The sequence below is a fragment of the Silurus meridionalis genome, chromosome 15 (assembly GCF_014805685.1).
Source record: "Silurus meridionalis isolate SWU-2019-XX chromosome 15, ASM1480568v1, whole genome shotgun sequence".
Lineage (NCBI taxonomy): Eukaryota > Metazoa > Chordata > Actinopteri > Siluriformes > Siluridae > Silurus > Silurus meridionalis.
The window spans coordinates 3,526,732-3,545,141 of NC_060898.1; the positions used below are offsets into that span (position 1 = coordinate 3,526,732).

At 36.6% G+C, this 18,410-nt stretch overlaps 1 protein-coding gene across 6 annotated transcripts in view; it reads right to left on the minus strand.

Annotated features, from left to right (window-relative positions):
- Nucleotides 1–4,822, minus strand: part of cast (calpastatin) — a 49,002-nt gene extending 44,180 nt beyond the window's left edge. For 2 of the 6 annotated variants that reach the window (XM_046867045.1, XM_046867038.1), the window contains exon 1: nt 2,715–2,994. In XM_046867045.1, the coding sequence (XP_046723001.1) occupies nt 2,715–2,744 (30 nt within the window). In that variant the 5' untranslated portion in view covers nt 2,745–2,994. Of the gene's footprint in view, nt 1–2,714; nt 2,995–4,680 lie in introns of those variants that run through there. The other 4 variants (XM_046867036.1, XM_046867044.1, XM_046867050.1 and 1 more) reach the window with 4 other exon arrangements.
- Between the last annotated feature and the right edge of the window lie 13,588 nt (nt 4,823–18,410).

An 18,410-nucleotide genomic window follows, 5' to 3' on the forward strand; every position in this document is an offset into this window, starting at 1 on the left:
TTGCACTGACTGCATATATAAACTCTCTATACTGCATTGAAAATGTAAACACTTGAAGAGATGGAAGAGAAATGGTATTTCGATTCCTCTGTATGTCGGCACATATGGTGCACATGACCTTAGATAATAGTCCATATTTAGAACATTTCAATTAATACTGTGTAAACCCAAGAAGCCATTCTTGTTTGGGATGCATACAGTTTGTACTGTTGTGTGTCTGTATCATTAGTTTCCTTTACACTTTTCATTAAGCGAATATCTCAGTATAATTTATTTGGAATTAATAGAACTGGCAATGGACTGATCAGATTTTGGAACAACATTATATCAGGCTGCATCACACCACCTTTTCATTCCTATAACAGCAAATAGTGAAATGTTTTATTCTCTCCTCCAACGCAAAGATACGGAGGTCCTAAGAGGTCATGCATTACAATATGTTTTTCTTTCTTGCTTTCTCATGATCACGACTTCATTTTCTTTGTTATCTCGACATAACAAAAGTTGTTTTCTCATTATCACGACTTCATTTTCTCTCGAGATTTCCATAACAAACATTTTTCTCTGTATTTGGTAAAAAAACATGTTCTAGCATCATGGATAATATCCATAACCGTGGCTTTTGTCGTGATCACAAGAATGTGGTAATTGTGGTAATTATGTTGTGGTCACGAGAAAACAACTTTTGTTATGTTGTGATTACGTGAAATCAATAAAGAGAAATTGATAAAAAGGGATAATGCTCTTATCCTCTTAGGACTTAGGACCATAGAAAGATCTACCAGAGAGGGCTTCAATACAATCTTCAGAAAAATCTTAATATTGCTTTCTTTAAGCCTTAATTATGAATCACTATTGTTTTATTTTTGGCTTGTTCTCACAGCCATGTTTTTCCAAACAATTCCTTTGACTTTTATAAGTCAGACCAGTTTTCAGGGTTTGGCCTTAATGACTAAATGTGTGGGGGTTAATGCTAATGACATGTGTTAATACTCTGAACCTATTGTTGAGGGTGATTGTCAAAATCTTTGATATCGGTTTGAGCTATTGTTTTAACAATGATAATATTTTGGGCTGATGTTGAACGATGGTTTGTCCGAAATCAGATATTACACACTAGATGGAGACAAATGGATGCCATGAACTAACAAGCATGTGATTTCTCTCTGTAAAGCTCACGGTGCTAAACCGATCATTATTAATGCTCTTGTGAGGAGTCGTGTTATTTTTTTCCGGTTATTCATCCAAAAAAAGAAATTGTTCACAAAACATGAACAATCAGCATGATTAGAAAGAGCTCACTGAATAGAACTATTTTCCTGAAGCTAAAACATGTCACATTTGCTAGAAACAGACTAAGAGATGAAGCAAACAAAAGAATTTTAGAAAGAAATTCGGAGCAAGGAAGAGATAAGACATTTTTACCATTCCAGCAACCTGTTTTTCATGAAAATTTTGACATGCGTTTAAACGGCTGAGGTTGACGTTTGGATGTTGTTAATTGTCTTTCTAATGGAGCCGATGCAAATCGAGTTTGCAAATGAGACCACGTGGTATTCTCCTTCAGGGGGAAAAACATCTTCTTATCTTTCAAATGCACTTAAATGTGAAATAGCCTATTTCAGGTTGAACACAGATGAATCTTTTAAATGACCTGCATTAGAAATAATTAGATATAATAATAAATGCATACGATTTAAAAAAGGGAAAACTGTTAATAGACCTATTACTAGAACTGGACACATAAATAATGTTTCAAGTGTTTGTTATGCTTAGCTTAAAATGCACATTTGGTATAGTCGAGTATTCGAGTAAAGATTTTTTATTATTTCTACTTCTGGGTATCCCATAATATCCGATCCCATAATACCCCACTTTTTTATATATGTTTTATCCCGGGAAACAAAGCTAACCAAAAAATAATCAGTGCACATTATATGAGGAGGTACACCACATATAAAATGTAGCCTGTTTTTTTTTTATTTTTACTATTTTCAATCTGGCAACCCACCTGGACACCACTCACATTGTTTGTTGTTAAATAGTACCATCTCATTTTTTCCAGTCCAACAAAGAGCATTTATAAGCATAAGGTTCTATTCAGAAGATCTTTCTGGGCTGCGTAATGTGCAGGAAACTTGTTTTGGGCTCATTGTTTTTTAGATTAAAAAGGAAAATTTTGTTTTGGTGCATGTGCTGCACCTCTTCATATAATAACCAAAACTAAATTTGCCTTTTTTAATCTAAAACAGAAAGATCTTCTGAATGGAACCTAATGCTTATAAATGCTCTTTGTTGGAACAAATGAGATGTTACTATTTAACAACAAACAATGTGAGTGGTGCCCAGGTGGGTTGCCAGATTGAAAAAAAAAAAAAAAAAAAAAAAAGGCTACATTTTATATTCCATACTCAGCTAGTACCCAGAATACACAGGAAACATTTACAGTAAATAAGAGTAGACATCTTTTTAATTTGTGGCTACAGTGTACGTTATCACATACAGGATATAATAGTGAATGCATGAATGAGAGATAAGAACTATCAAATGAGCACAGAGTTCTCAAAAGCCTTTGCCATGTTTTACTTTATAATTTGTTAGATCTTCAACACAACATGCCAAGAAGCTACACACCCTGTTTCAGGAGACTTGAGTTTTCCTGCTCGCAGAGTTCAAAGCTCGAAAAAAAAAGTGGCAGGCAGGAAATTACTTACACTGTGAATCCAGTATGCAGCGTACGCCATGAAGTTGAGCGACACCAACCCCAGAGAAGGAGAAGCAGAAAGAAAACGAGAGGCGTTCTCTAACTTTCAGAACAGAGCAGAAGTAGACCTGGGGTCATCCGTCACTTTCCGCTTGTGCCACTCCCGTCAGTGTGTAACTAATTATCACTCAGTGCACTCTGTATTGTTCTAATGCTCCGTTTTTCTCTGCCTCATGTACTACTCTGTCACTCTGGTCAAACTGACACTGCAGCCGGGTTTTCCCTTGTAGAATACTTCGTAGATTCACTTGGCCTCACTATTTTAAGTCTGTGGGGTTGCGCAAGAACCTGGGAGTGTTAGAGTGCAGTCAAAACTCACATTCCTGAGAATTTCTGATAGGCTGCTCACCAGCATAAACTATGACTCGCTACAATTTCAGGATTCATCTGTACAACACAACGCAATACAATACCTGCATGCATGTGCTTGACTCTCAGCAGACCGAAACATCAAGCAAAAACATATCTATGCATGGGTTAAAAAAACTAATTCCACATGCTTTATGGAAGAAATGGTGCTAAATGATCTTATCTGTGTGATGCACGGTGAAGGTGATCGTATGAAAAAAATCATATCGTGAAACCTAAAGACATATGTTACGATATGCATTTATGAGTATCTTTTTGCTGAAATATTCTGTATAATTATATAATTGTATATTAATGTATATCAATGAAATAAATCAGGATTGATTTTATTTTATTTGAAATTAGTGCATAGTTTCTGCAATGTACATTTCATTTTGTGGAATGTTGAACAAGATATTTCCTTTCACTAGCACTGAACTTTAGCTTATTTCTCTCTCTTTCTTTAAAGACGATCTGCCATTATACATCCTAAAGATTTCCCCATGCTGCAAAACCTTTCTCTTAATCTAAGTGTATTTAAGTGTAATTGAATATGTAACTAAACAAAAGGTCTGATTAGACCAGATTCTGCATAAACACCCAGGCTCCTAAACAATCAGCAAAATCTTCTGATTACTAAAACAAACCAACACCAATTAATAACCCATTTGGAATGAATGCCAATAAAATAAACGTAGCTAGCTAGCAAGCTAATTTATTGTATTTTAACTTAGCTTATGGTTTCTGTAATGCACCCTTCAAGATGTGGAATGTTGAACAAGTCATTTCCTGTGATTACCTAGCCCCAAAAATACTCTCTCTCTCTCTCTCTCTCTCTCTCTCTCTCTCTCTCTCTCTTTCGCTCTCGCTCTCGCTCTCGCTCTCATTATCTCTCATTTAAAATATCTGCCAATCAACATCCTAAAGATTCAACCTGTGACTCTTACAAAGCACTCACACAGGAGACTCCTTCCATAAAAGTTAGACAAACATTTCTTCACCATATCGATGATCATCCAAGAAACCATTAAATTCACTATTATAGCACATGAAAACCCATTATTGGGTTCTGTTTCCTGAGAGATACAAAAAAAAATTTCAGCCGCAGAGGATGAGTAATGATTGTGTAAGCTGAATTTCTGTAGAAAGCGCTGAATTAAAAAAAAAGAAAAAGTAATGGGCTGGCCTAGGATCCTAGGTCATGTGATTCTACATTGGCACAACACAACCTAATCATCAGTGATAAACAGAATGGACTGATCCATACGAGATCATTGTTGTCTGAGCTGCTGTCATAGAAAATACATCGACAAGTTCTGACCAATCAGATTTTTTTCTATTTTCACGTCACCTAGCCTTCATACAGCTTTGCATGCAACAAACAAGGTTGAAAAGTATAACGGATAATGGATTAAATCTGTTAATGCCACAGTGCAGAACAATTCAAATTCATTCACAAGACATTCACAAGATGTTCCTGCATCCTGCATTTACGCTGTGATTGGATGTTTAAAAGTCTGCTGAATGTGCTGGAAGGTCCTGAGTGTGTGCGCAGTTCAATGACATACCTGGCTGGCCTTTTTCTTTCGTCCGTGAGACCTCTTTTTGCCTGGCATGTCTGCTTCGTCGTCTTTCAGAGCTTCCTCTCTCGAGTCTGCACGTTCAGAATGGGGCTCTGTGGCACTTGCTTTGCTCCTCCTGCTTGGAGCATGTGAATTATTGAACCGAGTCAGTGCCAGAGGCAAAACTGATTAAAAAATGCGAGTGAAGGAATGAGCAAACAGTGCCAACACCTTAAGCGTGTACTGTACATATTTTCTTATTCAAGCACATATTGTGGAACTGTACATATGTTTTGAACAGTATATAATAAATGCAGTGTTGGTATACAGAATTGTACTTGTGTTATTATTATGAGAGGGTTATAAGGCTCTTTTTACGCCTAGAGTTAGAACAATGGGAGAAGTATGTCTAATGAAAACAAAAGCCACTCCTCAATCCCCTCACACCATCAAAGCAGACCCTCCAGTGCTTAATGTTTATCGACAATGCGATATAACATAAAAACCATATGCTCCTTTTATGGACTCCTTATCTATGTGATTCACACTCCCACTCCTTTCTCTATACTAACATAAAGTTGGCAATGATTCAGTGGGTGTGTCGCACAAACCCGCCTTCTCGTTTCTCAATCGATTCAATTTCACCTAAGAATGCTTGACTTCTCTTCGACTCACTTTCTCAGAATCTCGAAAACAACGATGAATGGAGGGCAGGATTGCTCAATGTTATAATGTCAACACTGGCATGATAAATTATGAAGGTGTGCGCACAGTAACTGGATTGCATTACAGCACATTAATTCCCATGAAGTGTTGCACAGGTTTACATTAGTGCATTCACAGCGTGCCAATGGCAGAACACATGCAAGCATCTTGCAACTTTGTATTTCATCAGTAAAACAGCAAAAGCACAGGAAGTAAACTCATTTGAATGAGAATTTAAAATTACATCCTGTGATTATCCACTCTCTTTGCAGCAGGTTTCCTGTTTTACATTGACAGTTTACTTTCCTTCATTTTCAGACTATTAAGTAAAGGTCTGGGTTCTGTTTTAAACTCTTGCTCACTTAAAAATTAAAGTATGGAGAAAAAACTCTTCTTCTTCTTCTTTGTCTTCTTTCACCTGCTCCAGTTAGAGATCGCCACAAAGGATCATCTGTCTCCAAATTACTCTGTCTTCCACATCTGCCACTTTCAAACCAACCACCTGCATGTCTTCCTCACCACATCCATACACCTTCTCCTTGGCCTTCCTCTTTACCTCCATCCTCAACATTCTTCTACCGATATACCCCGTGTCCCTCTTCTGCACATGACCTAACCATCTCACTCGCACCTCCCTCACCTTGTCTCCAAAACGTCCTACATGCCCTGTCCCTCTAATAAACTCATTTCTAATCCTGTCCATCGTTGTCACTCCCAATGAACATCTCAACATCTTCAGCCCTGCTACCTCCAGCTCCACCTCCTGTCTTTTACTCAATGCCACTGTCTCTAAACCGTACAACATCTCAGGTCTTTCACACTCACAGATACTCTTCTATCACAATGGAGAAAAAACTCTCCTCATTAAAAATATCTAGATTCAGACAATTTAAATTCATTCACGTATAAGTGAATATGCGATCAAAAGAGATGATTAGACCAGATTCTGCATGATCAGCTAAAAATATTCTGATTACTTAGACAATAATAATTAATAACCCTTTTTTCAATGAATGCTAAGGCATTGTAACCTGAATGAATGCTAGCTAGCATGCTAATTAACAAAACAAAACTAGCAAGCTAATCTCTCTACACTATGTAGAAAAAGGTTTGTGGAAAACTGACCATAAGATTTATATGTGTGTTTAGAAAATCCCATTCCACATTTAGTCCCCGTTTGCTTTTACAATAACCTGCACTCATCTGGGAAGATGTTCCACAAGATTTCAGAGTGTGTTTGTGGAAATATGTGCTCACTCAGCTACAAGGGCGTTAGTAAAGTCAGATAATGATGTAGATGAGGTTCAATAGGCATCCTTATATCAACATATCCATATCTTCCTGGAGCTGGCTTTGTGCACAGGGGCATTGTAATGCTGGTACAGGGTTGGGTCTCAGAGATCAAGGAAATGGAAAATTTACCAAAGGCATCTTAAACAATTGTGTGCCTCTGACTTTGTGGTAACAGTTTGGCAGAAAAAACACATATGGCTGGTAAAGTCAGGTCTATCTATCTATCTATCTATCTATCTATCTATCTATCTATCTATCTATCTATCTATCTATCTATCTATCTATCTATCTATCTATCTATCTATCTATCTATCTAATTTAATTTAATAAGCATAATCAAAATTGTTTTAACAGTAAGAAGAAAAAGTAGAAGAAGAAAAAGAAGAAGAAAAGTAGAAGAAAAAGTAGAAGAAAAAGTAGAAGAAGAAGAAAAAGTAGAAGAAGAAGAAGAAGAAGAAGAAAGAAGAAGAAGAAGAAGAAGAAAAAAAGAAGAAGAAGAAGAGGAAAAAGAAGAAGAAGGGAAAAAAGGAGAAGTAGAAAGGAAAGAAGAAAAATTCATAAAAGGATTTCACAAAACCAAACAAGCCACCAGATGGCAGTAGTTTAACGTTTTTTGAGTGTTGGTGTCATTTTCAGACCAGATCAGATTAGATCAGATTTAATATAGATTACAGTATAACCACCTTATGTCTCTGTAATATTATTAGAACCTGATGTTTTGAAGGTGTCACACAGGGGCATTTTGCCCAATCCTGGTCTTAAAGTACACTATAGGTTACTTTCTGTACTTTCTGGGGCTTTTATATGCACCAGACTGTGTAGTTTATTTTTTGTTCAAATTCTTTGAACCTTGATTTGATCTTACTGTGAATTTCTCCATGTATTTAGTACTGTTTATTTAAACACAGGAACCAGCTAGAAATCTAGAGATTAGTCTGTCGGGCTAAACTGAGTTCTTGGGTTTTCTTGATCAAAAATAACAAAAATTAAGAAAACGAAACTTTTAAATTGTACAAATAATACAAATTGCATGTTGGTATTGTTATTAGTTACACAACAATAATGTTGTGTAACTTTCTTTTATATAATGAGGTCATATAAGGCAGTAGTGTAACGTTTTTGAGTCTTAGTGTCATTTTTAGACCAGATGAGATTAGATTAGATTTAATATAGATTGACTGGCAGAGGAAAGGAAATGCCATCCTTCTTAGCTGGAGAACACGGCCAGTTTAGCTTCTTTGGCTCCCGGTTACGATGGTTGTGGCATCCTTGAGATAAGAATTCGAAATTTCCTGCCATAGTATAACACTTATTCTGATTCCAGGACCCTCTGAAGTCTTCCTTTTCTTCTTCTTTGTTGTCATTGTCTTCTACTTCTTCCTATTATTATTATTATTATTATTATTATTATTATTATTATTATTACTACTATATGACACACTATTTATGTTTGATCACTATTTATGACTTGGTATCCCACACACTGCTATAAACAACAGAACCTTTTCTCTCAAACATGTTCTATAATTAATATCTGACCCTTTCCAGTTTTATTCTCCAGTTATTAGGCAGTGATGGAAGTCGAGTGGTGTGACTCATCCCCACGTCCATTTGGAAAGCTGAAATAAATTCGACGAAAGGCTCGAAAAGTATGTGGTTGAGTGTCTGACAGCACAAAGTGGAGCCCTTTTGCCCCCGGTGAGCCTTTTGCACCACAGTAATTGCTGGGTGCATTGAATAAGAGCAAGGTGCAGTGCATCACAGTCTGTGGCTCTGATAACATTTAGCTACACAAAGGCAACAGAGGCTACAGCAGCGCGTGTCAATAGCCAGAGTCTTTATTGGTGTGTGTAGTCCTTCACTGCACTGATAAGAAGCCAGCATTTGGCATTTCATTCGGTTGTTTTCAAAGCATTATTGTGGCTTCGAATCACCTCGGATTTATAGTGGGTTCACACTTCTGCCTTGTTGGTGCTTGTAGTTATAGCTACCAAAACATGTACTTAAAAACTAAAAGATAAAAAAATATATATGCTCTCGTTTCTCACATCACATTTGTTTCAATTTATGGTATAGACTACATAGTACATAAACTCATATATGTGCAAAATTTGTGGAATAGCCTCCACTCTTCTTGGAAGATGTTCCACCATCTTTTGGAGTGTGTTTGTGGAGATTTGTGCTGAAGAGCAATAGTAGAATAAGATGTAGGATGAGGAGGCCTGGGGTGCAGTCAGAGTTCCTATTCATCCAAAAGGGTTTTCAATGGGGTTGAGGTCACGGCTCTATAGTAGGAGATCTTCCAATCCAACCCATGTAAAGTATATGTTTATGGAGCTGGTATTGTGCCCAGGTGCATCATCATGCTGGAACAGGTTTAGGTTTCCTAGTTCAAGTGAAGTGAAAATTTCATGCTACTGCATCAAAAGACATCCTGTACAATTGTATGCCTCTAACAGTTTGGAGGAAGAACAACTGGAAAAATCAAAACTTTCAGTAGATACAAATGATTAATATTGCTGTTTTTGATTCCATGGTTTCAATCATGGATTTGTCTCGTTCCTGTTGGTTGATGACCCGTTGCATGTTTTTGAACTTGATCTTGATTCACATATTGGATTTGTTTGCCATCATGTCATTACACCTCCTAAACTGCACTTACATCTGTTTAAGTTCAAACAAACGAACACAATTCAATTTAGTTTGCGTAATGCACCAGGTTTCCAGGTTTTTACAATGAACATTTCGCAAAGCAGCTTAATATAAATAATATATAGTTAAAAAAAAAATCTAAATCTTTATTTGTCACATACACATTCATACAGAGTACAACATAATATAATAGAAATAGAAATAAAATAAAATAAAGAAAAATAAATACAAAAGTATATTAAAAGTATAGAGAATATACTATAGAATTTTTTATATAAATCCAGGAAACCAGGAAGTGATGCTACCCGTCAGGACGCTCTAAATGGTGCAGGTGTATAAAGCCCTTATCACCAGAGAGGGTAGTTTCCATTAAGCGTATCAGATGGTAGACGGTATCTGCCTGGCTTTTGTCACCAAGGTGTTGATGTGACACGACCAAGACAGGTCCTGCGTGATGTGGACACCTAAGTACCGAAAACTGTCCACTCTCTCCACTGGGGTCCCGTTGCTCCTTTGTCTTGCTGACGTTCCATGGAAAAGTGTTCTCCTGGTACCATCTCTCCAGGTTTTTAATCTCCTGTAATTAGGCCGTCTCATCGTTGTTGGAGATCAGGCCCACCACAACAGTGTCATCAGTAAACTTGATAATGGTGGTGAAGTTGGAAGTGGCCAATCAGTCATTTGTGACAGCGTGTACTTCAGGGGACTCAGAACACAACCCTGAGGAGCTCCAGTGCTGAGGGTGAGGTAGGATGAGGTTTGTTTGCCCACCCGTAGGATTTATTTATTATATACAGGATATATACAGGATTTATATAGACTTAGGATATAGATTTTAAATTGATAAATGTATCTCAAATGAGAGATCCAGAGGTGATGGTGGCGAGAATCAACTCTCTTAGATGACATGAGGAAGAATCCTACGGAATCGTAGCAGTGATGTTCATATCAATTGCATTCCAAAGCCATCTTCATGGTTTCTAAGTGGGAATTATGGACTTAGGCTGTCCAGGTGTGACCATACCCAGCAACAGGGAATTGTGCTGTTAGTTACCAACATCTATGTATGTTAGTATATAAAACAATTCATTTTTGTGAATCAGTTTGAATCGCTGAAGCAAATCGAGAACACTCTTTGTGCAGATATCAGCCATAATCTGTTGAAAGAAGGTCACCTATATCTTTCTTAGTCATCACTAGAGATGGAGCTATAACACCATCCTGTTATCAGTAGGTTAATTGCTCTCACACCTCATATCACCGACATCTGTGGGTTTTACACGCGTGTCAGCGTCATTCATGACCTTTCAAACCAGCAGATAATGGAAAGAGACCTCCTCCAGATGAGGAGAGAATGAGAAAAGGGCTAGGCTTTTATTTTCTTTCTCAACTAACTGAAAGGAAAGATGTTCAGAATTTGTTTTTTTTCGGGCACATCTGTTACATAAGGAGTTTCTATAAGGAGATTTTCTTGGTAAATGCACATGAATTATATTAAACAGATAGAAAACGCTTTATTTATAGGTATACCGAGAAGGCAATTAAAACCATATAATTATTATAAAGGTATTACATTAAGAAGATAAATACCATTTAGTTATTTTTTTTTACCACATGCACATATCCATTGGCTAATATACAGCAAAATGTTAGCTAAATGTAAACAAGTTAGCAATGTATGTTCAAATGGTATACTGCTGTTATAATATCCTTCACTCGTCTGGGAAGATGTTCCACTAGACTTTGGCATGTTCTTGTGGAGATTTTGTGTTCATTCAGCGTAAATAAGTTAGAAAGTCAGGTACTGGTGTAGGTGAGGTTAGGAGGCCTGGGGTGCATAGTTCCCCAAAGGTGTTCAACAAAGTTGAGATTGAGCTCTGTAGCAGGCCAGTCAAGATCTTCCACTTCAACCCATGTAAACCATATAGAGTTTGCTTTGTGCACAGGGTCATTGTCATGCTGGAACAGGTTTGGGTCTCCTAGTTCAAATAAAGATAAAGATTTATTCAATTGTGTTTCTCCAACTTGGGAAAGTAAGTCTGGGATTTTTCTGGGCAGCCATTTTACTTATTAATAATTTATTAATTTATTAACCTAGACCCCCAATATTAAGCACAAAAACATGCCAATAAACTTGAAATAAAATCATAGACTGTGTGATTGTGTTTTTCGTTGCTGTCAAATGGGAAATAAAGCAAGAGGTATGAATGTAAATATGAAAAATAAATACAGACAAAAACCTTATACCCTGTATATCCTATATACTGAGATCCAGAAGGAGAATATGAGACTATTGCAACTGCTGAAATAAATAATATTTTTTTCAAAATGGGCTTTATTGCATGAACAGACAAAATTGTAAATATCTAATTTATTTGCAATCTAATATCTATTGCAAATATTCAAATATAGCACTTAATCCAGTACATTCAATTATTATTGTTATTATTTTTTTTTTTAAAGCAACAATTCATAAATGTGTGTGCAGTTCAAAAAGATGCCATAAGATACTAAATCTGGGTTATGAACTCATTATGTGTGCACAGGATATAAACTATGTTACCATGGATTCGAATTTGTATTACGTCTAATGACCTAAATAATAAAAGCCAATGAATTAATTAATTAATTTCAATCTTCTGTAAAAAAAAAATAATCTCACTTTAAGAAATTATTAAAAGTAAAAAATAAAGAATATTTATTTCTATTTTCATAGTTATGTTTTCATGAATATCTATAATATGTGACCCTGGTTAATGGCTTATTTGCATTTTAAGTGAATAGCATTGATTCAGTGGACTTCATTTGCTATTTGCCTTCTCTTTTCCCTTTCACTCTCACACCCTTCACATATCGCTCTTATCAGCTGCACTGCTTGCTTGGGCCTTTTATTGCTGCCTTCAGTCATTATTTGCTATAGAAACGCCACACAGCTTCACCGCCCCACTGCCTCGGAGACTACAGGGCCTTAGAGATCTGCTCATAACCCACCCTGTATGTAGACTCTCCTGCTACACTACAGCAAACCTGATTACTGCAGTCCTGTCCTGTGGTTACTGAGTGTACATGAGGAAATACAGGTAATGGGGAAACAGGATGTGATGAAAGTGTGGGTATGTATAGAGAAACATGGGATCTGAAAATGGGGTTATAGTACATTAGAAATATCCAACGTCAATATAGGAGATTTTATATGTATATATATATATATATATATATATATATATATATATATATATATATATATATATATATATATATATAGCTGGATGGATGGATGGATGGATGGATAGATAGATAGATAGATGGATAGATAGATAGATAGATAGATAGATAGATAGATAGATAGATAGATAGATAGATAGATAGATAGATAGATAGATAGATAGATAGATATGAATGTATCATATTCATTTCCTTCCAGACTGGTGTTGCTCCCCTGACACACAGTGAGAGAAAGAGAATGGAGTTTCCATGACGACCACACATCCTTGACAAATGACACTCTTCATATAATGTAAGAGATCCTCTCTCTGCCAAATCTGGCTCTCTTTTTACTCGTTTTACTCTTTTTAGCCCCAAAAAACTGTACAAATCAAATGAATATATGATCAAATCTTAAAATAGAACAGTTCTATGCAGTTACAGTTCTACGTAACTGTAATTGCGTTAATGGTGCGAAAAGTAAAAGGTATCCATACTGTGCAGAGTAGGTTCCTTTCCATTTTGACGTAAGGTTGACGTACATCGCTGTATTTATAAGACAAATGATTAGCAGCAGGTCAAAGCTCTTTTCCTTCAGAGCAATCTCTTCTATTAATTTCCCACCTCCATGTAATGTACACACAGGCCAGGACGTCATTGTGACGTCTGAATGACAGAGTGTAACCCCTGCTCAATCAGAACTCTCGTTTCCTCATCTGTTAAGGCTTCAGGGACATTATTTTACACATCATTACACAGTAAAGTGTCTCATATGACGCCAAACAGCAGTCAGCTCATCGACCTGGTTTAGGATTTCTGTTTGTGCATTTGTGTGTGTGTGTGTGTGTGTGTGTGTGTGTCCTACTGTCTCTGTAATTAGCTAGCTGATTCCTAAATGACTAATGGCCAATAAAAAATGCAGCCCAGCTGTACACAGTACACTTCCGACAAAGGAGTTTGTTTTTTATTATATGGTAGATTTTAATTGTCTGTGTCAAGAAAGCTTGCTCATGACAAGCTACTGGTTTAATTGGCCATGGGGCATAAAACATTATATTAAAGCTGTGCAATGGAACCTCTTCAGTACAACATTACTGACAGCGTAAAGCACAAGGTCTTTTTTTCACCGGATATCCAAGGGTACTCCCAGTACTATCCTAATACATGAACATCGTTTCAAATAATGTATGATGTAATGAATAATGTTCCATGGCATGCACTAAAGCCATTTTACAATCATGCGTAAACGCTCTGTCAGCAAAAAAATGTATGTAGTTCATTGTAGTTCAATCTCTTAATTTTTTGTGAATTATAGACTCAGAATCTAATTGTAGACTAATAGACTAATTCTATGTTTCCGACTCCATTTGTTTTTACAAGGAAAGGAACCTCTTTCTGAGGAAGTATTAGTGTGCCACCTCGGTCATGGCACAAAGTCATTATAAAAAAATTTTCAATCAAAACACACTAGTTGCTTTTCAGACTCTGTATGTCCATTCACACCTTTTGGGTATTTTCAGATGAACCTTTTCTCCAAAAAGAAGTATACCTTCTGAAGGTCAATGCCAACTTAGTCAAAAGCAGATATACAGTAAACCCTGTATAAAACAGCTGGCCATCACAAGACACACACACAACATTCACACTTAGGCACAATTTAGCTCAGCCAATCCACCTATCAGACATAGAGAACATGTGTAACTCCATACAGGACTTCAATAACCTGTGCTAAGGATTGAACTGGGGATCCAATAGCTGTGAGGCAGTGTGTGGTCTGTTGCACCACTGTGACAAAACTTGATGACCGGATTTAATGACCGTAATGTGGCTTTTATAACACAAAAGTGATAATTACATCATGTCACGGCACAATTCAAATTTCCATTTCCAGCAGACACAATGGCCACTATGGGCTCCACTTCCAAATCTGCCTTTATGTTTATTACATGATTTGAGAATAGTTATATCATAAAGAACCACTTGTATGTGTATCCACTTGCTGCTTGGGGCATCATAGAATAAATCATTTTTCTGCAAGTTGCTTGCTATATGAGGAGGTATCAAAAGGTTTTGAGACTAGTTCTGTTTACAAGAAAGTACCTAATTTAGCTACGTTTCCACACTATCACCTTCGAAATAGTCTCTTTGCACAGCAATACAGTGCTCCCAGCGTTCCTGCCACTTCTGGAACGTGTCCTGAAAGTCTTCTTTTCAAAAAGGCGACCTTTGAGCTCAATCTCCATCTTCAGGAAGAAGGCAAAGTCCGCAGAAGCCCAATCTGGTGAGTTGGGTGGGTGCGGAAGTGAGATCAAATATATTGTTCTCCGACGATCATTATGCACAAGTAGCCGAATGGTTTTGACATTTTTACTCTTTGTTCTAACCTGCTGTCTATGATGAAATCGCAGATGTGGTAAAGCATGTGGTCAGAATAGCACCAGCTAACACCTTCAGTCCTGAAACTTTTTTGATACCACCTTGTACCATAGTTCTACCAAAGAATTCTTCCAAATGTTCAGAATCCCTTTAAAGGTTGCACAGCGCAGCTTTAATAAAATGAACCAAACAGACTTTTCTATGTAATAAAAGATGTATCCTATTTTGATTTATCGATAATATAATGTCTGTTTTCTTCAGCTAATCTACCTCAACTCATCCTAGTACAAAGTCTGGCTTTCTTCTTTAAAGGCTACAAAGCAAACATGTGTTGCCAGGTAGAAGCAGACAGCAGCTGCCTAATGCACTGATTGCACAAGCACTAGTATTTTACTCCAGGCTGTACATTACCACTCCATACCTCATCAGCATTGACTGGAAGTTTAATTTACTTAATGTTTCCTGTTAGAAATATACTTACTGTGTCTTTTTATTTACATTTAATTAACATTCCTTCTTCTAAGTGACTATTTGAGTTTCACTAAATCTGAGATTCTGAGGAAACCTGAATATGTACTCCACTAGTACTAGGCTTGGGTTGTGCTAAAGGAAAATATTTCATTTGCATCAGATGATCAGCGGTCTAACAAATGTGAGTCATACAGGAAACTACTTCATAAAAGCCTCTTTTATTCGTAAATCATGGTATGAGAAGGTTCACGTGGGTGGCAGCTGTGCACACACTCAACGTGAGGAAAAACTAACAGGAAGTGCAGGTGGGAGAACTGGAGCTGCTGTACTGCATATAAATCTAGCACAATTTACTGATTTATCATTGAGACCACACTTTAAGTGCACCTAAAAGTATAAGTAAAAGTTGTTGTGGAAAGTGGGGTCAGTTTGCTCCAGGTAGCAGTTGGTACTCATTCTGCGTGTTCATGCTCAGTAGAGCTCATGGCCTGCTTGCTAAGATGAATCATGACTCTGAATGTACTATTATGAATAGTCAGATTTTGCAAGGTAAGATAAGATATGAAATACTTTATCCATCCCACAGTAGAGAAATGTCCATGTTACAGCAGCAAAAAAATGTATACCAATGAAATATATACCAATTTTGTGTATACCAATTATGTTCTCCAAAAAAGAGACAGGGAAGTGGTAGCTTAGTGGGTAGGGTTCACTTACTTTAAAACTGTAGTAAAGTCGAAGGGAAGTTCCTAACTGTAAATCCCCATTTACAACTGGTAAAACCACATCCTATCCAACTTGAAGTAGTCATCTCAAACACTAAACCCCTCCTCTCTAAGTTGGATTGTAGCACTATTGGGTTTATAGCAGTTCATGTACACACAGTACATCGTTAGCTCATCATAAACATTAGAAATGTTATTAATGGTAGCTGCCTAGCTTGTTCCAATTAAAGACCACTCTCACATCAACAGATTAAAGATCCATGAAGTTACTGAGCAACTTGAAAACTATAAGGATGTATTTAGATGGTAATTAATATAAAGTTTGCATGGTTACAGAACTGCATTTAAACACCTGTTGATAAACTGTACAACTTAACAGTGATAGAACTGTAATGAATGGACATTTGGTGCCATCCAGATGAGGATGGGTTCCTTCTGGGTCTGGTTGCTCTCAAGGTTTCTTCCCCATGCCATTTTAGGGAGTTTTTTCTTGCCACTGTCACCACTGGCTTGTTTATTAGGGATAAACTTACAATTATAAGAAACAAACTTTTATGCAACTTTAAAAAGCTTTATCTCTGTAAAGCTGCTTTGGGACAATGTCAGTTGTTAAAACACAATGTACTGTTGTTTCAGTTTTTATCCATTAATTTGCATAAAGGTTTAAAGTTCACTATGAGAGCTCAGTTCCATCCACCTATCAGGTCTGTTACTGCAAAAAGTGTGGTTGATTGGCTTTCATGAGCTCTGGTAGCAAAAAACTGAAGAAATGCATTCACGGAGGCATTCATGTTTTAATTTTTTTAATTTTGCATGTTGACCATACCTCAGTGGGAAATAACTTGGTGTGTATTTAAGTATGGATGGTCGTAACAAGCCTAAACTATTTATACTTTTGATACCAGTGTCATTTAGTCATATACATTTTATAGACAACATTTTGTAGACACCTGATCGTAAGATTCACAGGCACAACATTATCATGCTAGAACAGGTTCAGGTCTCTGAGTTCAAATGAAGGAAGAATTAAATGTTACCACACCCAAATACATCCTGAACAATTGTGTGTCAAGTCAAAAAAGAAACAAAATCATGGAGGGAGAAAAAAAAAAATCAACATTTGCTTATTCTCTCATGAAACCCAATAAAGGGAAGAGAACACAGAAGCATTGTGGGATCGTGTTAATATAGTTTGTGTGATGGATTATATTTTGCCCAAAGTCCTTTTCTTCAGGAATCATAATTTTAATGATTAATAATTATAATGTAAAAATAGAGAAGTCTGGTTCATTGTAATCTATTTAGTATGGATAATAATGACTAGTTTTGGTATCCATATCCCATATCAGTTTTGACAATACTGGTACAGTACGCACCTGGTATCAGATTGTCAGATTGGAAAGAAATTTGTAAAGGTCATATTGCCTGTCCCTACAATGCAGTGCTCGGTATCTGAACCATATTCTTCACCTGGTGCATTATATAAGACATGTGTACGGCCTGAAAAAAAAAAATTGGAACAATCCCCCATAGACGTACCAAAATGATATAACCCAAGTAACATTTTAATCATTAGATCTCATTTTATACAGAATCCCTTTAACATAAACATTTTTTTTACATTAGAAACAGTAAACAGACAGTTGCACCTATCACATGATCAGATACTGAAGCCTATAAAAAATTATATTTAAAAAGATTATACAACTGCCCCCAGTCTACCTTTCAAGCTTAATGTCTTTGATATGAAGAACCCTTTTATGTACAGCCAGTCTATTTTGGTCACATGAACTGAATACTGAATACTGAATCCTTCTGCTCGTGTCATCTCTCGTTTTCAAGCTCTCAAACACACACGTTCATTCATATGGTGATCTGCCTAATTTGCTAACCAAATTTGTATCGAGGAAAAAAACTGTACATCCAAACATAGACACATTTACTGCAAATATTTATTTTGGATTAAAAAATAATTTTTTAAATCCAAAATAAATAGAATGCAAGGCAGCAGGGAGCTGTCCAAAGCGGTGGTGCTGAATCGATCTGATGACGCACATCATGTCGTCATTGTCGCCTCTACAAAAAACAAAGCTAATCCCTAAGCTATAAATTATGTTATTATTTTTTTTATTAAAAGAGGGAATTCATTGAATGGTGAAGGCTCAAATATTTTTAGTCTGCCAGCTCTAAAAAATCTTCAAATAGCTCTCTATCTTCACATAGATTTAAAAAAAGTCTTGTGGTTATTAATAGATGAATTTTCCCTTCCTCTTTGCCTCTTCCTCCTCCTTCTCGTCCTCTTCCCTTGGG